The 24248-nt window shown below is 38.0% G+C and overlaps 1 protein-coding gene across 2 annotated transcripts in view; it reads right to left on the bottom strand.

Annotated features, from left to right (window-relative positions):
• The window catches only part of hcn2 (hyperpolarization activated cyclic nucleotide gated potassium channel 2), a 43954-nt gene that overhangs the window by 5105 nt on the left and 14601 nt on the right, over positions 1-24248 (bottom strand). For both annotated transcript variants that reach the window (XM_031905936.1, XM_002939769.4), the window contains 4 exons: positions 16729-16890; positions 14733-14951; positions 13366-13512; positions 12818-13058 (listed from right to left, as the gene is read on the bottom strand). In XM_031905936.1, coding sequence (XP_031761796.1) covers positions 12818-13058; positions 13366-13512; positions 14733-14951; positions 16729-16890 — 769 coding nt within the window. The remainder of the gene's footprint in view (positions 1-12817; positions 13059-13365; positions 13513-14732; positions 14952-16728; positions 16891-24248) is intronic.

Below are 24248 nucleotides of genomic sequence, written 5' to 3'. Positions count from 1 at the left end.
GATCCAAAGTACGACATTATGTTTGCTTTCTCGTTATCGAAATATAAACTCTGAAATTAATAAACTGTTTTTGTGCAGGAGTTAGAGTCAGATTTTGATTGACAGTTAGGTCTAATACAACTTTTGGGTGAGCTTTCCTTGCCTAAAAGATGTATTAGAGCTCACTCTTTCAAAATAACTGACTTTCAATCAACTTATTTTAGAGATGGTACCAAATTTTAATTGATTATAAAGTTTTGGTGAGATGAAGCTTAATTACTATTAATTTTCACCAATTTCCACCCTTTAATGGCTTGTGATATATTCTTTTTAAATCCTCCCATACAACCTGATCATCCATGTATTTTAAGCTGGCTTTCCCCTTAAGGCAATGACTCCCACATGGAACAATTAATTGTATGGAGTGATAGACTGGACATGTTGTGTTGCTTAGCTTGGACAACCAATTCTATCACTAAGGGGTTTCTGTCGCTGTTAGTTTTAATGTAAAACCCTTAGCAATATGGCAACTCCCACCAGTTTACAGCAGAAACTTTAAATAAACATTTTTATCTAAGTATTAGTTATGGGATGTGCATGTAATTTTACTCTGATGGAAATGTGTTTATGAATAACACAGCTGTATTGTTACAGCTGGTAGGAAACACTCTGTTTTCTTCTTCCTATGTAAAACATTATTTATGTATAGTGCTACTAGGTTGATAGTCATTGCATAATGATCAGATTCATGAACAGTGTGAGGAATATCTGTTACAAAGGCAGCAGGCCAGTTAATATCAGTTTCTGTTGTGCTGCCCCTGGTTAGCACTAAAGAGCCATTTTGAGAGTGAGAAAATAAGCAATGGCGATTCTGCATGGAGGCCCAACCATCACTGTCACGCCAGTGCTGACACTGAAAGGCATTTCCCATTCTAGTCAAAGGGAGAAAGCAAGACGTGGTGTTGGGTGCTTTTCTGCTGTAAAATGTGCCCTGTGTGCCATCAACCAGGGGTTATGTACACACAGAGCAGTTAAATGTACAGTATTTAACGCATATGCATTTGAGCCAGAACTAAACATGCACCGTTGCATGACTCTAAACTTATAGTGGAGTACTGAGTTATAATGTGTTGTACAAGTTAGCAAAATACTGCAACAAACACACATGACAGCAGCAAGCAACATCAATATTTTTTTGGTACAGAATTCTGCTTGTGTTGCCCACCCAGTCAGTCCTTATACTCTCATCAGGAATCTGATTGTTTGTATTGTAGAGATCCCGGGACTCATTATAGCATTCTGCTATTTACACACATACCTGTTTTCAGAGAGACCCATGACCAGACAGCAGTCTATTGTGAAACTGAAGAAATTAAAATTATTATTCTTAATTAAATATTGAATCCTATGGGGATCCACTAAGCATGTAATTGTCTTCATTCTTTTTAAAGGGGACCTCCACCTAAAATGGTTTAGAATAATGAAAGGAGAGATAATTCTAAGCAAATATTCTAGTACATTTATTTTACATTTTTAATAACTATAAAGGTATTTGCAAATGAAATTGCTATTGAAAGCCGTGTCTATCTGGCTGTTTACATTCTGTGCACTTTTGGCTCGGACTCCTGAAACAATGTATAAAAGGCAGCTCACAGACCTAGCGGAGAGTAGATTTCTACATTGCTGCCTCCATACTATAACTTTTACTCACTCTATCATGGTTTATATCATGTACACCTCTACCAGGTCTGGAACTGACACAAACAATGCCATATGTCACTCAGTTCCCCAATTCCTTTATACAAGGGATGGTTGGACCTCAGCTCTCCTGCTCCCTGGTCTCCTGCAGAGCTGAATACAATGCTGGGGTTTTATAAATAAACTACCCATAACAATTCTAACAGCAGCCTTTGGCATGAAGCTTGGTATGCAGCTGAGCAACATCTGGAGCATGGCACGTATGTAGAGCCCTTTAATTGTTGCTTTAGTATCCCTCCCAGCACAAATGAACTCTGTTTAATTTGTGCTGTCCCATTAAGCACAGGGTTTATGGAGATTGTGTGTGTACTAGATCAGGTTATAGCATCTGTAGTAAACCTGCCCAGTAATATTGAGCTTTATGCTCAATAAGCTGGCAGCCATAACGGGTACCATCTGGCTAATGGGCAGCAGCTGCATACATGGTTAGATAAATAAAAGGTTAAGAAAAGTATTTCTAATCAGATCCTCTGTATCATAGCAGCTAGTAGAAAAGATTTTACTTCTCAATACTTATTTCCTACTATGTATGTATGTATGTATGTATGTATGCATGCATGTATGTATGTTTAACTATTTATAGCAATACTTTGTTGATAGTATTTATTGCATAGGGACAGCGTGAAGAAAATTGCTGGCCTGTAACAAAGGCAGCAGACCTAACATTTGCTATTTCCCAATGGGCTGTCTCTGGGTAGCACTAAATAGGCATTCTTAGAGTAAGAAGGAGGTTGCACCAGTACTGGCACCGCCAGGCATTTCCCATTCAAGCTTCACAAGCACTTTGACAATTACAGTATACCTGGCATATGAGGCTTCCAGGGGCATGTCTTTAATCCTACAGTTGCATTGAGAAAACTTCTACATTCTATTAGGAATACTATATCTAAGGGTGCATCAAATACAGATATTACTTAAACCCCAGATCTTTTATCAACATTCAAGATTCTTCTTCCCCTTTTTATTAGCACAGTTTTTGCATAAAAGTTCTATCATTTCTCTCATTACTATAGGGTTTCACTTTATGGATGGATGGCTTAGGGGAAATGACACTACATGAACATATTCTTTCTGGGACAGAGACTGTAAGCAGGTATATATTATTATGTGCAGAGAACATCCCATCTCTACATATTTGCATTAATACAGCAGAGTTGGAGCCGTCATATTCCCTCCCTGACTGGCGACATTCTCCATATACCAAAATAGAACAAAACTATCTGATCTTTAATACATAGCTCTCTTCTGTTGGTGCCTTGAGAATACCTCAGCAGTGGAAAAAATGTGCTGTAGTTCCCTCTCATGTAGATATGCAATACCCAAAGGCAGCAACAAAGTCTATCTACTATATCTTTAACGTCAACTTTGTGTTATGAAAAACTTCTGCCTTTAACAAAATATTCCAGCAATGTACCTGCTCTACCAATATGATTACCATTAATTTGTTTGTGGCAGAATGTTTGCACAGTTATTTACACAGCCTAACATGAAGCATCTTTGTACTAAATACATAATTTAATTAACCAGTTTTTTTTTTAAATAATATTTGGGTTTTTTCATAGCCTTTATTTTATTTTAACAAAACAAAAGAGGAAAAGGGAACATGCAACAAATGTGGTTCACAATCATTTCTCTCCAGCTCATTAATATCCTTCTTAAAGGAACAGTAACACCAAAAAATGAAAGACCTTTAAAGTAATAAAAATATAATGCACTGTTGCCCTGCACTGGTAAAACTGGTGTGTTTGCTACAGTAACACTACTATAATTTATATAATAAGCTGCTGTGTAGCCACGGGGGCAGCCATTCAAGCTGGAGAAAAGGAGAAAAGGCACAGGTTACATAGCAGATAACAGATAAGTTCTGTAGAATACAATAGTGTTTTATCTGTTATCTGCTATGTGCCTGTGCCTTTTCTCCTTTGAATGGCTGCCTCCATGGCTACATAGCAGCTTATTTATATAAATTATAGTAGACTTTCTGAAGTAAACACAACTTTTACCATTGCAGGGCAACAGTACATTATATTTTAGTTACTTTTATACACTTTAATTTTTTTGGTGTTACTGTTCCTTTAAGGACTGGAGCCCAAAACTGCACCGCATACTCAAGGTGAGGCCTTACCTGATGCCTATAAAGAGGCAGAATTATGTTTTCATCCCTTGAATCAATGCCTTTTTTTATACAAGACAGAACTTTATTTGCTTTAGTAGCCACAGAATGACACTGCCTGGAATTAGACAACTTGTTTTCTACAAAAACCCCCAGATGCTTTAAAATTAAGGATACCCCCAACGCTCTACCATTTAGTGTATAACTTTTGAATTTCCTCCTGAGTGACCCATGTGCCAGTAGTTATATTACTAGAACTGGGTAAATTAAAAGGGAAGCCTTCATTATCTGGCTCCTCAGATGTATAGACAGATGAAAAATAAAAGTTCAAAATTTCTGCTTTTTCCCTGTTCTCATCAACCAATATACCCCCCTGTGATAATAAAGTTCCCACCTGTTCTTGCTTTTTTTTTTTTACTATTTACATATTGAAAAAATAATTTTGGATTCCTTTTACTCCTATCTGCAATATCCCTTTCCATCTATATTTTAGTTTGCTTGATAGATTTTTTGCATGCTTTATTTGTTTCCTTGTACCTGATGAAAGTTTCTGCTTTCCCAGCTAACTTTTTCTTACCAAATTTGATACTAAAAAGGTTTTTCTTTGCAATGCCATTCCTTGCTTACAAGGGGAATATACTGACCTGTAATACTTGCTAAGCAACATTTTAAAGATGTTCCATTTTCCTTCTGTGTCTAACCCCATGAAAAGCCTTTCCCAGTTGACACATTGCAGAGATGCCCTTATACTGGCAAAGTCTGCACGTCTAAAATTGAGTATTTTAGTTAATATAGAGGTGTCTCTGTAGCATTATCTCAAAGGAGACTATGTTATGATCACTGTTCCCCAAATGCTCACCCACACAAATGTTAGAGTTCAAATAGAATCATTCCTAGTAGGTTCTTGAACTGCCTGAAATAAAAAGTTGTCATTTAGCATATTTACAAACCTACTAGCTTTTTCTTTACACCCCATTACTCCAGTCAATGTCCGGATAATTAAAGTCCCCCCCATAATAGCAACTTGACCCAGTTGTGAAGCCTCCTCCATTTGCAATAGTAGCTGGGCCTCATCCTCCTCATTTATACGGGGTGGTTTATAGCATACACCAATGATCATTTTTAACCTTTAACCCTGCTGAAATTTCTACCCAAAGGGATTCCACATTGTCCTTGGTAATGTCTTTAGCAGATGGCTTTAAATCCTGTTTCTTTTGAAAGAGAACTCAGTGCAGCTTTTCTGTGAGTGCTTATGGTTGTATTTACATAGACCTTTGTGATAAAGCTTACTTAGTTTTTACCTTTCCTTCTCCTTTAAATCATAATTTTCAGTACATGCAATATACTCCAGCTCCCCTAATTTACCTGACAAGGTCCATGCATTAGCCATGCATGCATGAAGTATACACCCTTCTACTGCATAGTGTTGGCAGTTTATGAATACATAAAAATGTTTTTGCTACAAAGTCAGGGTTTTCTCTCTATGTTAAGGCAGGAAACAGACTTTTCCATAACAACAAGCAGCATCACTGACTACGCACTGTTAGGTTTTACCTGAGTCAAGCACATTTTCACTGTGCAAGAAAAAAAACAGACACAAAGCACCGTGACCTGAAACACAGAACATTATATTCCAGGTCTCTTTGTCTTTTCTCTTTTTGCAGAGAAAGAGAAGACTATAGTTCACTGGATTATTGCTTATAATGGCAAATAAACCACATAGTTTATAACACTGCCTGCCAAATGTATAATAAATATGCAGCAGGAAAAATGAGAAAGCCTTTCAAACCCAGAGCAGCCATATTATTTTGTTCGCCTACTGCTGAACCTTCCAGCATCCTTACCCACAAATCATAAATTGCAGTTCTCAGAAGCTGCAGCGTGTGACATATCTGTCTTCCAAAGTAAAGTCTCACTATTGCCAAAATAACCACACTTTTTTTTCTGACCATCTTAAGCACATTTAAAACTGTTATTGTGGTTTAAAAAATCCACAAAGTTTAGTGGATGCTAAATAAATACGTTTCATAAACAACAATTATATGATCCTTATAATCACTGACATAACAAATGTTTTAAGCTCTTGTGAGTAAGACCCCTAATCCTTTTCTTAATCTGTAAAGTCCTGTTTTTAAATTCTTCAAAGATCCCTGTTTGTTATGAATTATATAAACCGCATAATTACCTGGCGCTATATAACTAAATAATGATGATGATGATGATGTTGTTTTATTAGTGTGCTCTTATCCTAATTTCAGTATTTTTCTGCGAATCCCAGGCTGACAACACAATTTGGCATACCAGGGTAACTACTGAATGTAACTGAAATAGTTATAAACTAAATACCAATTCAATAAAATAAGAATGAATAAAAGAAATGTGCATTTTGCATTGTAATAATATTCTTTAGTTTATTACATTTCAAATTTTAAATGCTTAAAGCACATTTCTAAGGTAGCATCAATATTTTTTTTTTTTTTTGGCACAAATGAATGGCTGTTAAGCAAGACGTTTTATAACAAACTGTGCACTGACTGAAGCTATGTGTGGAGTTACAGATTGTGTGGAGTTACAGATTCATAAACCTATTAACTGCTTGACTGACGTAGAACATTCTACAATGTCTGCTGTTGCTAGTCTGACTGTCAATGCCTTAGAATTTACACTTCTGGGTTAACCCAGGCTGGCCATGTTGGATTTCCCCCCAGCATCGTCCCTGCGGCGACCAATCACCCCCACCCCCCCCCCCCCCCCGTGCGCGCGCTCCCCACAGCGCTCGCCTGGTCGCTCTGTGCTTCCCTGCTCGTTCTGTGCTTCTGTGTGTGCGCGCTCACAGGGGCCTGGGTAGGGGAGAGGAGGGGAGCGTGTCAGCAATGCGCATGCGCTGCCTACTGTGTCCTGGTCGTATGGTCTGAGCAGGAGTGAGGCATTATGGGAATCCCCTTTACCCAGCTCAGCGTTTTTTCTTCCTGTTTGGCTTCAGATCTTCTGAACAGGTGAAATATGGGGAGACTTAAGGGCACTATTGAGATAACTGAAGGTATGCCTGCAGCTTGAGATTAACTCTTTATTAGCCTTTCCTTCTCCTTTAAGTGTCCTGCTCATTTTCAGGTCTTCTCGAGTTTTCTCGGCTCCTTCCGTCACCGCTGTCTTCGGATCTTCACGGCTTCTTCCTGCACATGTCTTTGGCTCTTTCTGGCTCCTTCAGGCGCTTTGGGTCATCACAGTCCTTTTTGTCATTTTCTGAATGTCTGCAAGCCTCGCGAGATGTGAGTATGACATAGCAAGCCACTTCAATTCAAATTCAGAACGAACAGGGTGGGTGATGGTGCTGCTCAGGCTGTGGGTCACAAAAGTTACACTTTTTTGTTACAGTCAGGGACTCACCAAGCTTGGTTTATTAAAAAAATGGAGCAGTAAGTAGAGCTTGTAGAGCAGTAGATAAAGACAGAGCAACACCAGCGTAACTTTTGTGACCCACAGCCTGAGCAGCATCAGTACCCACGACAAAAAAAACTGACCTGAAGCGCCTGAAGGTGTTGGAAAGAGCGAAGACAAACACGCAGGAAGAAGCCGTGAACATCCAAAGACAACGGTAATAGAAGAGAAGAAGAGCCAAAAAAAACTTGAAGGAAGACGAGAAGACCCGAAGATGAGCTGGACACTTAAAGGCACAGCGGGGCATTTTGATAAGTACAGCGGGATAGTGTGAAAAAACGGGACATGTGGGGGTGTGGCCACAAAAAATTCACTGCACTGGGCAAAATATTTTCTCCCTCTTTCTCATTTTCAAATGTTGGGAGGTATGCAACTGGAGGCCGGTGGGATGTATGTGGCCCTCCAAAATACACTTCACTGTATGATATTCATCATTTTAATTTACAGCCCTCAAATATGCTGTATGAGATAACGGTCTCTTTACACGTAATAAGTTGGACAGCACTGTTCTAAACTATGCCAAGTAGCATGTTTACTGGACACATAAAGTGATGCAAGTTTAAAGACACATGGAATAAAACAGTTTAAATATGCCCAAAGGAAAACAGTCTGCACAAAGTAAATGTTTGTGATGTTTCTGTTACAGGTATGGAACCTGTTATCCACAATGCTCGGGACCTGGGGTTTTCTGGATAAGGGATCTTTCTGTAATTTGGATCTCCATGACTTGGACAAGTCTGCTAAATATAATTTAAATATTGAATAAGCCCAATAGGATTGTTTTGCCTCCAATAAGGATTAATTATATCTTAGTTGGGATTAAGTACAAGGTACTGTTTTATAATCACAGAGAAAAAGCAAATCATTTTTAAAAATTAGAATTATTTTCTTATAATGGAGTCCATGGGAAATTACCTTTCCGTAATTTGTAACTTTCTGAATAACGGGTTTCCGGATAAGGGATCCCATACCTGTACCAATTTTTATTACACAGTCATCAAATTCAGGATGATCTGCTGAAAAGGGATCTCACTCCACCCCAGAGGTGCCATATATATATATTGTTTTTTTTGTTTTTTTTTTTAGACTCAAAGAGCAATTGAGCAAGGATATCAACTTAAGACATAACTAAGCAATACTTGTACAGCATACGGCACAGTTATGCAATATAAATGATTCTAAGATTCACTACAGATACAGATGGTTACTGATCTGCAAACCTGCAGAGTGGCCAAATGCTGGTCCTGAGGCCCCAAGAAATAAATGTATTAACAAAGATGCTTATATAAAATTGAATGTAGAACAGGCTTGTTTGCGTTTCCATTTTTTGGTAAATGAAGACAGCTCTACCAGAGGTCATGTTGAGTCACTCCCCTTTCTTTCTAACATTTACTGCATTTCCATATAGGACTCCATTAGGCGGCCACTGATGAGAGGCAGCTTCCCAGTTAAGCACGGTTTGTTTACCTTTAAACTTCTCCTCTCATTTTTCCCTCTCCATATAAATGTAAGAGTGACGTGGCAGGCTTACAATAAACCCCACTCATGAGCGGCTGATGTTATTGTATAACATATTTTATCACAGACTAGAACTTAAAACCAGTTCTGGATATTGTCACACATTTGCACTAGACTGAGGGAAATGTGTGTGCGAAAAAGTGTTAACAAGTCAGGCCATCTTACATGTTTCATTTAGAAGGACCTTAAACATCTTTACAGTATAAGTGATTTGCAGCTGCTAGGTTTATAATGTGTAATGAGCAAAGAACGAACACGGCAATAAAATCAAAATGGACACCAAGCAGCAGTTACAACCAAAATGGAGGCATAATGTCAAGCTTTGTGTACCAAAAAATGTTTTTAAAAGGAAACTGCTGGATCAGCAGGGTCCTAAACCACACTTAGTTTGAAGGTTCTGCCACTTATGTACTTCATTAATCATTAAGAAAAACTAAAAATGGGTATTAGCAATTTGCCTGACATGCACTTTCTAAAGGCCTAAGCTACTGTAGAAAGAGAATATTGTTTATTTCCCAATGCTCCTCCTTGGACACACTGGGAAATCTCATCTTCCTCTGCTAATGCCAAAGAGTTTTTTTTTCCAAAAAAGTGCCTTTAATTGTCAAGGTTTGCAAATTTTCTGCTACTCAGACTTTTTGCCCCAGATATAAGGTAGCTAGTAATGCAGACTCTTGGACATTCACATCTGTAATTTTTTGCGACTGCAAAAAAACCAAACTTTTAGACAAACTAGAAAGCAAATATTGGTGCTTTTACTTAATTGGGAAACAGAGCACCAGTCAACAGCTTAATAATGAGCAGGTAAAGGAATCTGACCAAATTTAACTTATATTATGTTTCTGATAGTTTGTAACTAGGCATGAATCATTTCAGGCAGTAAAATTACCTACATGCAGTAAGTGCAGGGATAGCAGCCTTGATTCCTCAATAAAAATCAAGCAGACTTTCACAGCCACCATTGTTAGGGCTGTATACTCCTGTATTATAATGGAATGAGGCCCATTTATGAACGACTACAATTATAGCAGCAAATTTGAATAGGAAAATAGCTTGCATTCTGGTGTAAGTTGGAGATCAATAACCATTAACAGTGTCAGATTTCCTGGCTAGGGAATTAAGTCTCCCAGAGGAGAAATGTGCCATTCTCACGTGAGCCAAAAACTGATCAATATTGATAATGACTTGTCTCTGCTTCTAAAAAGTAAATTAGGAGCCACATATAATGTAATAAAGGCACTGGTTGTATAGCAATGTTTTAGAATTTAGTGCAAATCCAGGATATCAAGCAGCTTTAATGCATTTTTATAAAAGTTAAGGGCAAATTAAAATACACATAGATGCTACTGCGGCCTTACTACTTCACATACACTTACAGTTTACAGTGGCTGATGTTACTGGCAATGCTGTACAGCCTGTAAAGGTGGGTGGAACTGAGCTGACTCATGTGCTGTGCAATTAAGCCACGCCTAACTGCTTAAAGGGGAGGTTTACCTTTAATGTAACTTTTAGTATGTTATCGAATTTCCTCTTCCAAGCAACTTAGCAATTAGTCTTCATTAATTATTTTTTATCATTTTTTAATTATTTGCTTATCATTTCTATATTTGTCCATCTTTCAAATAGGGGTCACTGACCGCAGCAGCCAAAAAACATTTGCTCTGCGAGGCTACAATTTTATGGTTACGTTTACTTTTTATTCTTTCTCTTTCTATTCAGTCCCTCCCCTATTTATATTCCAATCTCTAATTCAAGCCACTAAACAAAAAGCAAAACAAGCAAAATAACTGACAACTATTGTCAATGACATCTTTCAACTAAAAAAAGATTTGTTAGATCTTTAGTATATACTTGGTTTTATGTAGCATCTCATAGCATCTAATAGGATTGTTGTAGTTAGAACAGAAGATGCGGGAGGAACTTGCAGTGATGGAACAGAGCAGGCAAAAAGTGGAGCAAAACATGTGCCCATGATGAGATGCTTCCCTTTATCATGTCTGTGTCAAGAAGATGGCAAACAAGATTATTTGGGTTTAACATGGGATGATGTAAGGAGTTATCAAAAGCGTTACAATATTCTTGCACCAATATATTCAGGGGGCTAAGTCCAAAAAGTTTCTGTAGGCAAACTGTGGTGCAAGCAGGCTATATTAATATTCAGCTAAAATATATACAATGCAGAGCACTGGCCTTCAGGTGAGCACACGGGAGCTGTGATGACTCTTGTCAGATGTAAATGCATTTCTACATCAAACAGTGCTTGCTGGACCATATAAGATGTCACCAAGTCTACAGCAAAAATCAGTTTGTAAATTTGTAAGCAACCACCACACAACACCACATCTTATCTATTGCAATATATATAAAACACCCCCGTGAGTATTTTTTACTGCCATTTATACAAAATAATTAATGAAACACAGGCATATAAAAATAAACCAGACACTTTGGCACTATGGATACATGAGTGCAGAGCATACTACCATTCTTCCACATTCTCATATTCTTGTTTGACCTTCAACCAGTGCTCAGCAAGAGAAGTAAATGAAAAAGAGAGAATTCCTTTCAGCAGTTGGACTAACATTTTCCTCAGAAACACAAGGCCTAGATAAAGCCATGCATTTCGCACCAATGCCTGCTCACAGTGGCGTCACGCTTTGTCCCAGGGGATGTTTATTGAAGGCCCATGCTCCATTAGCCATAAATAGCCGGGACCTTGAAAAGTAGCCCATTTTAAAAAAAGTCAGTTAACAAGGCCCATGATCATTGATTTAAAGAAACTCCAACTAGGAGCAAAATAAGAAACCAGATAGGAATGTATTAGTAATGTGTCAAAAAAAAAACAAAACACTGCACTTACCCCATATATGCACCATTACATATGCATATGGGGTTAAACACGGAGCCCAGAGCACAGACTGCTGTAATTACATAAGAGATAGATCTTGAAAGTAAAAAATCTTAGTATGTCTATCTTCAAAATTTTGGCACCATTTTTTTAATAGAGGACAGACAGAAAATATTTATAATATTGAAAATTTCAACATCTCAATAAAAAGGATAAATAACTCCTGAACTGTTATTTTGCAGTGTTGTGGTTATTAGTCTGGATCCTCCTAACAGTTTATATTTATACTGTTAAATAAATTGTTAATCCTGTCTGTCTTGTCTGTTTTGAACCACAAGTACACAACCGTGTACCATATAGACCGGAAAAGACTCACCCCTAATGTCTACATAAGCATGGTGACTAGACAGGCAGCTTACTAACCACTGTGAAGGACCAAAAAGATAGGCCTCCAAGACTGACTAAGCTCAATCAAATGTCTGTAGTTAAGACACAGGAGAGAACTGTATACAGAGCTATAAGCGCTTGTTACAAGGTATGTTTGCCTAGGCCTCCCATGTGACCCAAATATTGGCCCTGGTATCAAGATACTATAGATCCTGGAGACAGAAAAGTGTGTCTTTTTCTGCTGTAATTAAAAGGGGTCTAAACCCACAAAATGAATTGACATTAACTTAATCAGCGTGTTTCTTTGACCAGTTTTGGAGTTTACAATTGTTTTCTATTTTTAACTGTTTCTGAGATATTAGCAGTTATAAGCTGCTAATACCAGGCTTTGCTCAACAGGGAGTCAACAACTCTAGGGTTAACTGAATGCAGGAAGTCCATAGTGTCGCTGACACTTTGGGAAAGTGCTGTTGAGCTGAAAGGCTGCCTAGCTGTATAAAACTGCCCAAAACTGTGAACTAGTAAATTGTAAAAGTGTCAGATCGTCAGTTCATATTTTGGGCTTATCAATCAGCATCCCAGCTGTCTTTGAGATTTTTACAATTTCAAATGTCTGAACTATGCTGCTATTGTTTTAATTCCTGTTCATTAAAGTTTACCTGATAATGGTATGAAGTATGCCCTCACTCACCCTGCTGACCAAAACCTTGAAATTGAAGTCTTAAATAATCATGATTGATTTTTATAGAGCCATAAATGTAATTGCAATCGCTCACCTCCAAAGTAGGAGCCATCTGACAGCTTCACCTCCTTGTTGCCCTTGGTGAGGACGCTGACCACTCCATGTTGGATGAAATACATCTTTTTACCAATAGTCCCCTCACGAATAATGTAATCTGTGGGCTGAAAGACCTCAAACTTCAACTTGGTCAGCATGGCAGTCACGAAAGAAGGGTCAGCATTGGCAAACAGTGGCATGGATGCTACCAGTTTCCGGCAGTTAAAGTTGACTATTTCCTAGTTCCAGAAAAAAAGGGATAAAGAGGAGCAATGCAGGGATGTGAAAAAAGAAACATGGGGCAGTTGAAGAAAAGGGAAGTGAGGAGATGTGAAAAAAGAAATAAAAAACATGGAGACAAAGGAAAGAGTTAATTAGTTTTGCACACTCCTCATAAATATATTTTTAGCATGTTCACTCAACCATATATTCCTTTTGTCAGTGCTTTCATGCAAACCGCCTGCCCATCGATGAATGCTAGATTTAAACCCAAAACAAGTATGAATGTTACCGACTCCTGCACACTGGTCTTAATGTTTCTCTCACCTCTCGCAGGGGCTCATTCAGCTCTCCTAGGATACTGTCCTCATCAAACATCTTGCCTTGGTAGCGATGCTCATAATAATCATGAAGCCTTTGGCGAAAGTCAGCAGGAAGCTTGTGAAAGGACATGTACTGCTCCACCTGCTTGTACTGCAAAAAGAAACAGGAACTCCTTTGCAGAAACAATCCTCACTCAAGTAAGTGGCACTAGCTTATTATAAAAAAAATCAGGGCATAGAAGCACTGTTAAAAACAAGGCAGTGGCAATACAATGACTATAAAGGCCAATTGTGTGTGTCTTAATACATCTAAGCACATGAGCTAACTAATTACATTTCATTCTGCCTGGTACTATATACGAACATTCAAATCTGTGTTATCACAAAGCACAGTTTTATTGCATTTTTTTTTTTTTTTTTTTTAAACACAAGTTGTATTTTTAAGCATTTGAAACATGTTCAAAACATAAAAAAAGAAATGCACACTGAGCTCAAAAAGTGCACTTGCGTTTAAATATATGCATTTTGATACATTTAGAAAGAAGCATGTACATGCCTGTCTCCAAGAGCCCTAATGCTATAAATAATAGAAAATATCTGGCAGTACATAAGGCCAAAATATTTTTTGTTGTGGAATATAGTAGCTATTAGCTAAATGATGAAAATGCCCCTTTACCCCACTAAATTTCCTACATGGAAGGCTAATCACTAGCAAAGAAAGAATTATATACAATATGGCAAGTTTTGTCAACTATTCTAAGCAGCCTCTGCTTTTAGTTAGGGATATTAACTGAACTACATACAAAGCATAAAAGCTTTGGTACATTTACTACCATGGCATATGCAGTCAGACATTTTTGGAACTGTCCCTGTTTATACAAGAATCTCTTTTGTATATACACATGTGAATCACTGCCATTATCCATAGGTATCTTTCATCCTCTGCAATATCTGACAGTTCCTGAACTACAATACTCAGTTTTCCTGATGCATTTCCACTTAGTTTAGCTTTGCTTTCTTGCATTCACATATAAGCACTTTTTAAATGAAGTCAGCACTTCCAGGTGATCTATGTAATCATAAAAGCTTTCAGTTAATATGCTGGTTGGTAGAAATAAGTAATTTTTCCAGAGAGAACAGTTATATAAGCAGAGTACCTGGAGAAAGAAGTGCAACCACACTGCACAGTTACTGATAGAGAGAACAGAATGTACCATAGAGCATAATGTACTGTTAGAGTGAACACAGAAATAAGAATAATGACAGGGAGATAAAAAAAAGAGTCAGTGATATTACTGAAGAAATAACATAATGAAGAAAAGAAGCAGTACCAGATTCACAGAATTCAGTAAAGTGCAACCTGGTTCTTACCTTTTCTTGATATTGCCTGCGTGAGGAGTCCAAAGATTGGATGAGAGCTGTAGCATGTCCTATGAACATAGCATAGCATGTTGCTCCAACGATCATGCTTAGCATGGTAAGCCAAATATCTGACATGCTCTCTGGAGCTTGGCGCCCATAGCCGATACACAGCATGTGGCTCATGGCTTTGAAGAGTGCAAAGGAGTAAAGTTCACTCCATGAATCATTCTAAGGAAGAGCAAGGAAGGAAAAGGTAACTACATTAAAAATCTGTTGTACATTATGTTGTGCAACACTGGCTCTCATTTTCATTGCCACAAAGGTTACAGTGAACCTAGGGGCAATGATCGCTAGAAGACAGGTAGGTGTGTGAAAAATCACTTGACAGGCTTGAGAAAAAAAATTTGGACAAACTGAGTCAAGGCCACTAAAAGGCAAAGGAGGGGGACTAGGGATGTACCGAATCCAGGATTCGGCCAAATCCACAGTCCTGGCCAAACCGAATCCAATTCCTAATTAGCATATGCTAATTGGGATTTGGAAGGGTTAAATGTCCGCGCAAACACTGAAGTGGAAAATGTAACCCTTCCAAATCCTAATTAGCATATGTTAATTAGTCTCTGAGATAAGCTGCTGGGCTAATCGTGGTGTGAAAACCCTAGGGGTTATTGTTCAACATGGTGAATATATACTATTTCCAACTCTGACAGGAATTCCATTCTACTTCCAATATGGTATTTTGATACCTTTAGCACAAGCATGCATTTCAAACACAGTTCCCCTTTAGGCTGGTGCAGCTTAAGGAAATGACCTTGGAAGTATATCTACTTCAAGGAGTTCTGTGAAAACCACTATCACTGTGTTATACAATTTTAATGCAACCGGGCTCCAGCCCATTAGATCAAATAAACAACAAAAAAAAAAATGAAAAAAGGTCTCTCTCTGAATTAGAGGATGACATGTGGAAGGATGCTCTGCAGCAATTCCATGACTTAACTATCTCTATGAGGTACCTGCTCATACATGTAAAATTCTTAAAGAGAATGTATCTTACCCTTTACCACTTGGGAGATGTATTATGACAACTCTATATATTAAGGCCCTTGAGACTCTCTGCTCTTTCTTTTTCTACTTTAACTTTTGTCCTTTCCCTTTGTTGTATGTTTATATGAAAAAAAACAATTAAAATCTTTAGAAATAAAAAATACAATGCAAAAATAGAAGACACGAGAAAGGACATAACCAGGAGATGAAGTGGTGTGGAGAAAGGCTGAGAGGAGGAGGCAGAAAATCTATAATTATTCTTGTGCTGAGATACGGTATTCTGCGGACACACACACCAGGACACTGATCCCTCTCTCCTGGGCACTACCAGACCCCTTTGTGGCTTCTCATGTGCCAGTGTACAGCTTCCAGGCACCAGCTACTTGTTTCAAGCAGAGTCACTGTAACACTTCAAGGACTTAACCCTAGCATCACTTGAATAGTTTTCTACTGTTTTTTCAACCCATAAAGTGTGAGAAGAGTGTGGCTATTGACACTAAACAGCTTGTTTATAGCAAATAATTATTTAGCAACCAAAAAAATCTACTTACACAAACATATTACCCATACCTGTTGTTTACAGCAACTAGATAAAGACTAAAGGTGGCCACACACGTGACGATTTTCGACCTTTCGTGCGACCATCGTTCCACTCCACCAATGACATTCAGGGCTGAAACGTCAGATATGGAGGTAGAAGCAATAGGATTTCTACCGCCTTCTGCCAATTCAGCCCTGAAGGCAGATTTTGCTCAGGCGCCTTCTATGGCGCTCGATCAAGATCTTTTAACCCACCCGATCGGCGAGTCGACCAATATCAGCAGCCTCCTGCGATATATTGTCGCCTCGCCGAGTTGCCATACATGCACCGAATATCATACGAAACGAGGTTTCGTACAATGTACAATCGGTGCGTGTATGGCCAGCTTCAAGCAAAACAAGAGCAATACCATGTACTTACCACCATCTTGTTTATAGACACCCAACAGTTAGTTGGGAAATCTTGGAGCATAGGAACAAGGAACTGTAGGCAGCCATCCCAATGGCAAAGCAACAGCATCATGGCAATCAAGTTAAAGATCCGCATAACTGCACTGGCAAGGTCATAAGTCATGTGGAAAATCTGGATAAAAACAAAAACGGAAGTGTTATTTCATGAGGTGGTGTCAAAAAGAAGAGGGGTGTGGACAACAAAAGTAAACTCAATAGACAAAATTAAACTATACTTCCCCCCAAAATAGTAGGCTACGACAGAGGGGGAGGAGGATCAAAAATGCAGTCTTTCAATAAAAAGGAAATGGTTCAAGGAACTGTTGCAGAATAGCAAGTGGATCCTTGGAGCAAAAGTTGGCATCCCAGATTGAAACAAAGACATGCAATAGTACAGAATAGAGTAAATGCCCCCCCCCCCCTTTAGAAATCTGAGGGTGTCCAAAATAAAGAACTACTATGAATCCAGTAAAATATGAGGTAGAACCAAGAATAACAAACAAAAAGACAAGTAGAGAAATTTACAGTGAAATAAATCTTTATAAAAACCAATGCACAACTGATTCAGTGTACAAAACTTCTGAATTAAGCACAATGCCAGAAAATATATATATGTTTCATACAAAAGAAGTAGAAACTTATCTACACATTCCTGGTTCCCTACTTACTTCCCTTCATGACTCTTTCTTTCCATTACAGTGGATAACAGGTAAAAATGCTGCTGCTTTTCATTACCATATATTTGATCAGTATTTTATTCTATTCGAATGGGCACCCATGCACGTAGCTGCATTTTGACTCAAAGGAATACAACAGCACAAAGTCTATCCACAATTTACATAAACCAAACTGATCATTCCTAGAACAAATGCATCAATCACAATTCACTGTGCTACAGAAAAAAGCAGCTAGTATAAAAACTTCCATCCACATCTGTAAGAATATATATAGCCTGTCAAGCAAGCAACCTTGTTCAGCTCTTACAGTGAGACTTATAAAAAGCCAAATTTGTATGCAAATTGAAAATTATACGTTGATTCGATTGCTGATCTCACCTGAATCAATGAATATAAATGCTTAGATGTGTGCAAAGTAAATCAGAGACAAGTGGGCAATCTGTAGGCATATCATAGTCACCAGGCCCTTTCCTATTTATTAAGGGAAGATATAAGGACATATGTAATTTTGATGATTCACATGCCAAGCTCATCTGGTGATTGAAATCAGCAACCTGAAATTCATATTTTCTAGCTTTGAGGTGGGCACAGATGTGGAATTCATATCACAGATTAATTTGGTACATACACGTAAATAGCTGTACCATATATATATATATATGAAAATGTAATCTGAAGAAACTCATAGGAAATTGCATGGTTGTTAATAGCTACGCACAATATCAAACAAATTGCTTGTTAGTAAAACACACCATTAATAAGTAGTGACGAACCAATTAGCATTTATTTCAATCAAAATCGTCAGGTAGAGGAGAACCATGAAGATTAGTCTAAGAGTCATGCAAATCAATTTGAATTAATAAAAAGAATAATTGTCATTACGGTAAACTAAATAAGACTGCACAGATTGTCACAGCTTGCATCTATACAGACCAATGGTATGAAATTCTGTAACTCTAGTTTCACAATTTCTAATATGCTCCATACTAAACAAGAAAGTCAGAAGCTACTATATATATCAGTATATATTAGTATATAATATACTATACTATATTATTTACAGGCATGTTGTTACAGACATGTTGCCAATATAACTTTGTTATAGGCATGAGATCTGGCTTTACAGGCTTGGGAAGTGGGAATTTCCAGATAATGTATCAGTAATAATGAAAAACCAGGCCATAAATCTACTAAAATGTATTAAAAAAATAGATTTTGCCATTAACATGGATTTATGCTGGCTTAGTTATTGTTGAGCACAAAAGGAAGTCATCATTATAGGGTAAAACCAGTCAAAAAAAGAGGAACTGTGCACAGACATATTTATAAACTTTCTATAAAACCAGCTTCCAGATACAGCAGAACAAGTATTATACTTTATGTAAAAGCCAGGGGCAAATCTACACATTGCCTATGAATCTATGCCAGTGCTGTCCAACTGGTGGTCCACGGCCCCCCACCTGTCTGATTGCGGTGACTGCTTACCTTTGTGTAAATTTTAAATGGTTTCAGTACTGAGAATAACTGGCCGAGCATTGTTCACACCTCAGATTCAGGCCTTAACCCTCTGTATTGTTTAAACATGTAATCCCCAATAGTTTAAGCCTCTGTGTTGTTCACACCTCTTAGTAACTGCATTGTTCATCCCCTGCATTGCTCACACCTCAGACTCAAAACTGTAAGCACCAAAATTGTTCACCTGTTCACATCTCCGAGGAGCAGTGCCAACATTGTATGTACTGCCTGACATATGCTGCTTGTGTGTATGGCACACACAGGCAGCATAGTTCAGGTAGAGTATGGTACACACAGGCAGCAGAGGGCAGACATAGTATAGCACATACAGGCAGCAGAGGGCAGGCAGAGTATGGTACACACAGGCAGGGTAGGGCAGACAGAGTATGGCCCACACAGGCAGGGTAGGGCAGGCAGAGTATGGCACACACAGGCAGCACAGGGCAGGCAGAGTATGGCACACACAGGCAGCTTAGTGCAGGCAGAGTATGGTACACCAAGGCAGGGTATGGCAGGCAGAGTACACACATTAACCTATACTGACCTATCTATACATTCACATACAGAAACCATATATACCAACATCAATACTAACTGTATCCAATAGCCTTGGATACTATGCTTGTTCAAGAACAAGGCTATTGGATACTATGCTTGTTCAAGAACTCAACCATGCCCCTCTTAAAGGCATTAATAGAATCTACCATCACAACATCACTCAGAAGGGAATTCCACAACCTCACTGCCCTCACTGTGAAAAATGTTGGCACACAGACTATGACCAGAGTGTCATATGTGAAGAGAAATAGCTGCTGCCAGGCACACCGGGTGGGCCCTGGTTGCCAATTCATAATGTCATTCATAAGCAGACCTTTAAATAAAAACTATACCCCCAAACAATGTAGGTCTATTTAAAAAGGTCTGTATAAAATATATTGCATAAACAAGCTCATTTGTAAAACCCTGCTTCATCTAAATAAACCATTTTCATAAAAATATACTTTTTTAGTAGAATTGGGTAATCCTAAATAGAAAATTGCCATTTTAAGAATTAAGGCCACCTCCTGGGACCATAGGATTCACAGTGGACACTAACAAGCCAAAGCACACATACATGCTAGGTCACATCAGCCAATTAATGGACAGAGTTCTGTGGCTTCCACACTTCTTCCTGTTACAGTTAAAGCTGCATTATTTCTGGTCATGGGATCTCATCACTAAAATGGTGGATCAAGGGAAAGGATATAAAAGGGCAATATTTACCGATATATATATATATATATATATATATTCCAGCTTGGCGAGATTTTTTAATAGGTCACTTAACATAATTTAAAATTAGTATAGTTTTCCTTTAAGGATAAGAACATATAGCATAACTAGGGACCATGGGCACAGGTGCAAACTCTAGTGCCCAGGAAGTTATATCAGTGACATATAGCGATTTGTCATACATGGAGATTTGTTACCATAATTTGGCAATGTTGGAATGCCAAAATTACAAACCAGTAACATGCTGTTTTCCCTATTGCTTCTCACTGCATACAAGTTTGTGTACTTGTTTTCTGGAAAAATGACACCAACAAAAGTAAATGTGACATGAGTAAAAGGGTCAGTGGTACAGGCTACAGGGCCTGCAGCTAAATAATTTGTGGCATGGATATTGACAGGGACTGGATGAAAGGTTCAGGCATTAATAGCAGAAAATCAAGGCATACAGTTGCAAAAGATTTAATAATGAAGAAACTGGTCTGTGTATCAAGATGCCTGACATTAGTGTTGTCATCAGCACACTAAAGCAAAACTTGAGATTTAATTGAAGCATCTGCATTGCTAATGAGACACTAAACCATTAATATCCATACATGAATTGTGCTAATGTAACATATTATGGCTGGGTATAACACTATTTAATGAGGTCTGAATACATATCTAGTAGGAGGAAGCATTCACCACCCACTAAAGCTGGCTTACATGTACAAATACTATTGTAAAATTGTATATTTAATAATTGCTATGTATATGGAGGCCCACTGATCCCATCAAACACGCATGTGCTAAGGATTTTGTTAGGTTCTGAATCAGGACTTGAAAATGTAATCTACTTATACACCACATGGACCAGGTCATAGAGCATCCAAGCACAAACAATTAGAATAATAGGAAGGTCATCATACCTTCTATGGCTCCCTCTGTGTATGAAAAGCGTACCTTAAGGTGGCTGTGTATGCCCACTTTAAGGCCACTTTTGTCATACTGTGGGTCCAGACACCAAGAAGGGATGTTATTGGGGAAACCACCTAGCAATATAAAATATTTTATTCAGATAATATTGTTTGGCCCTTAAAGAGAACCTCGGCTATAAAATACTCTTCCACATAGACATCCACTTTCTTTTTATCTAAATGACAAATGTTATTTCTGTCAGACTCCTGACATAAACTTCTGTTACTTAGCAGGGATCTTTTGGCAATGCTGGAATCGTTTTTTTAAAGCACCATTACCTTTCATTAGAAGCACCTGACATAAAAATGCCTGGTAAATAGGGAGATGTCCGGGTCCAGACTGAAATAGGCCCTGGCCCAATAAATAGTGCCTATGATATCTTATAGCATGGCATTTGCCAAAATGTACAGATTGCCACAGTCAGTCAGCCTGGACATGTCTATCACGGTGCTTTTCTCTGAGAATGCAGTAATGATTTGTGTGCCCAGTGGATTTTCAACTTTGTCAGGTTACCTTCTGTTGAGTAAAGTATTCAATGGCATATGCACAATTTTACTTTTTTTTAACTTTACAATTTTGTAAGTTGCTACATTTTTTTACTTTTTAATTTTTTGCACATATCTGAACATGTTTGCAGTATAAGACAATGGAGACCGAAGAATTAATGAGGATAAATATTGCATACTATCACTTTATGGTGAAATACGATTGCTTATTTTTTAGCCATCTCTTTGATGTATCAAAAAGCTTCATTATATAGTTTACCTCTAAGCTGGCAACTCAGGAGAATTTTAATATGCTGGAGCATGCATGTAGAATAATTGCATGAGGGGGTAGTAGAAATGTTATATATACTGCTTTTCAAGAACACATTTCAGTATTTATTAAGGTTGCTGTTGATGGTCTCCTTGGAGGACTCTTAAACAAAGCAAGTAAGGTATTTTCACAAGCCTGCCACTAAAGCTTGACTAGCTCTAATAGGATTAAAAGATTAGAATGTATGCAGACCACAGTATTGTACTTGGTATTTGGGACAAACAGAAATATAGGTCTGGAGAGGTAAGAATATATAAGGTTCAACATATATCAAGAAATAATGGACTGGAAAGTTCTACCTTTTACAGTCAGGTCTAAAATACTAGTGATACCTTTCCAAACTTTCTTCACAAAGAGAAGAAAACTTTGCAAGACACAAAAGGAAATGCAGGTATGGGATCCATTATCTGGAAAGCTCTCTATAATGAAAATTTTTCGCTTTAATAATGAAACAATACCTTGTACTTGAACCCAACTAAGATATAATTAATCCTTATTGGAGACAAAACAATCTAATGGGTTCAAATAATGCTTTCTTGATTTTTTTAGTAGACTTAAGGTATGAAGATCCAAATTACAGAAAGACCTCATATCAGGAAAACCCCAGGTCCCAGGCATTCTGGTTAACAGGTCCCATGATAAACAGACTGCTTTCATTTTTAGAACACTCTTCTAGAGCCTAATCATAATAAGAATATAATACAGCTAGCCGTGATGCATATACTTGTATGGGTAAGGAATCCCTTATCTGGAAACCCGATACCCAGAAAGTTCTGAATTACAGAAAGGCCATCTCCCATAGACTCCATTATAAGCAAATAGTTCTAATTTTTTGAGTGTTCCAGAGTGTGGAAGTAACCCTGGAATGTGAGAGCCCTGAATGAGGGACATATCATAACACTGAACTGTTTATGAACTGCCTTATGTTGATGTTGGGAAGAATTGGCCCTAAATAAACCTGTGTTTTGCCTGAAGACGTGGTGCCCTGTCTCTTATGCTCCAGGTCCTCTGCATGCCTGCCTACCATTGCGTGTACAGGCAGTCAGCATGTCACAATACACACACACACACACACACTATATCCTTATAATAGCGATTTCTGCTCTTAGTTATCTTAGGAAACTATAAGGGGCATAAAGTGGCATAGTAATATAGTACTGTGGCCATTATAAGAATAAGACACAGTTTAGCAATCCCCGTAGATTTATTTGTACTGCAGTCACTATTTTAGGAAGGTACTAAGTGGAATATCCAGGATGACTTGTACTTGTTTAAATTTGGTACAACACAGCTTTATGTAATTGCATGGGCTGATTTACTCCAATTGCACTGCTCCTTGTTTTTACTATTCTAGTCTAGCAAAGTCAAGAAAAAGATCTTCTATCAATTTCTGTCACAGTATTGTGGAAGTAATTCATGTTAAAGGAGTGTGTGGGGGGAGGGGGGCAAAGGGCCCTACAGAGGCCTTTATAACTCTCTTGGGGGGAATGCGGAAGGCAAGAAAGTTTAAATCACTGGGGTGCCAAATATTAGATTGCAGCTGCTTACTTGATACCCCAGGCTGGTTCTGTTAGAGAAAACTGCACCGGCCCGGGGTATATCTAAAGAGCTTCTTCAGCATAATCTTCCTTCCTATTCCCACTTCTTTTTCTCTGGAGCATGCTGTGTCTCTGTGCACATGCTCACTAGAGTAAAAAAAACAGCAGCTTTTCATTTCTAAGTTAAAAATAAAGATTGAGTGATTGGGGGTGGGGGTGCCTAACATGTTGGCACCCCCAGTGATTTAAACTTCGGTTCTCCTTTAAATAAATAGATGCTTGTCCTGCAGTCACTAAAATATTTTACAATAAGCACTATGGCACATCTCTTTATGTAAAGACCTGCGACCATCCAAAAAGTTACCTCTTAAGTTTCTATTGCATCTTAAAGTTTTGTTAGTGTTGGACTGACTTCTGAAATTAAAAATATTTCATTTTCATTTAAAAAATTAAATTATAATCCGGTCAAGATTTCTTATTTAAAATCATTCCACTAAGCCTGTTAACGACTTGCTGCAGTAATGCAAACAGCAGGTTTCCAGGATACATCATTATAATGCATAGCGCTTGTGCTGAACATACTTTTTGCCTGTTGTTTTAATAAAAAATGACAATGGTTTAATGTTATTTCTTGCATGAAACAGGGCAAAATCTTAAATTAAAGTTGTCACATTCCACTTTCTGTCCCTATGAGTGAGGTAAAAACAAATCTAGTCCAC

This window comes from Xenopus tropicalis, chromosome 1 (assembly GCF_000004195.4).
Source record: "Xenopus tropicalis strain Nigerian chromosome 1, UCB_Xtro_10.0, whole genome shotgun sequence".
Taxonomy (NCBI): domain Eukaryota; kingdom Metazoa; phylum Chordata; class Amphibia; order Anura; family Pipidae; genus Xenopus; species Xenopus tropicalis.
Note: the sequence above shows the minus strand (reverse complement) of the source record. Positions and strands in the feature narration are given on the sequence as shown.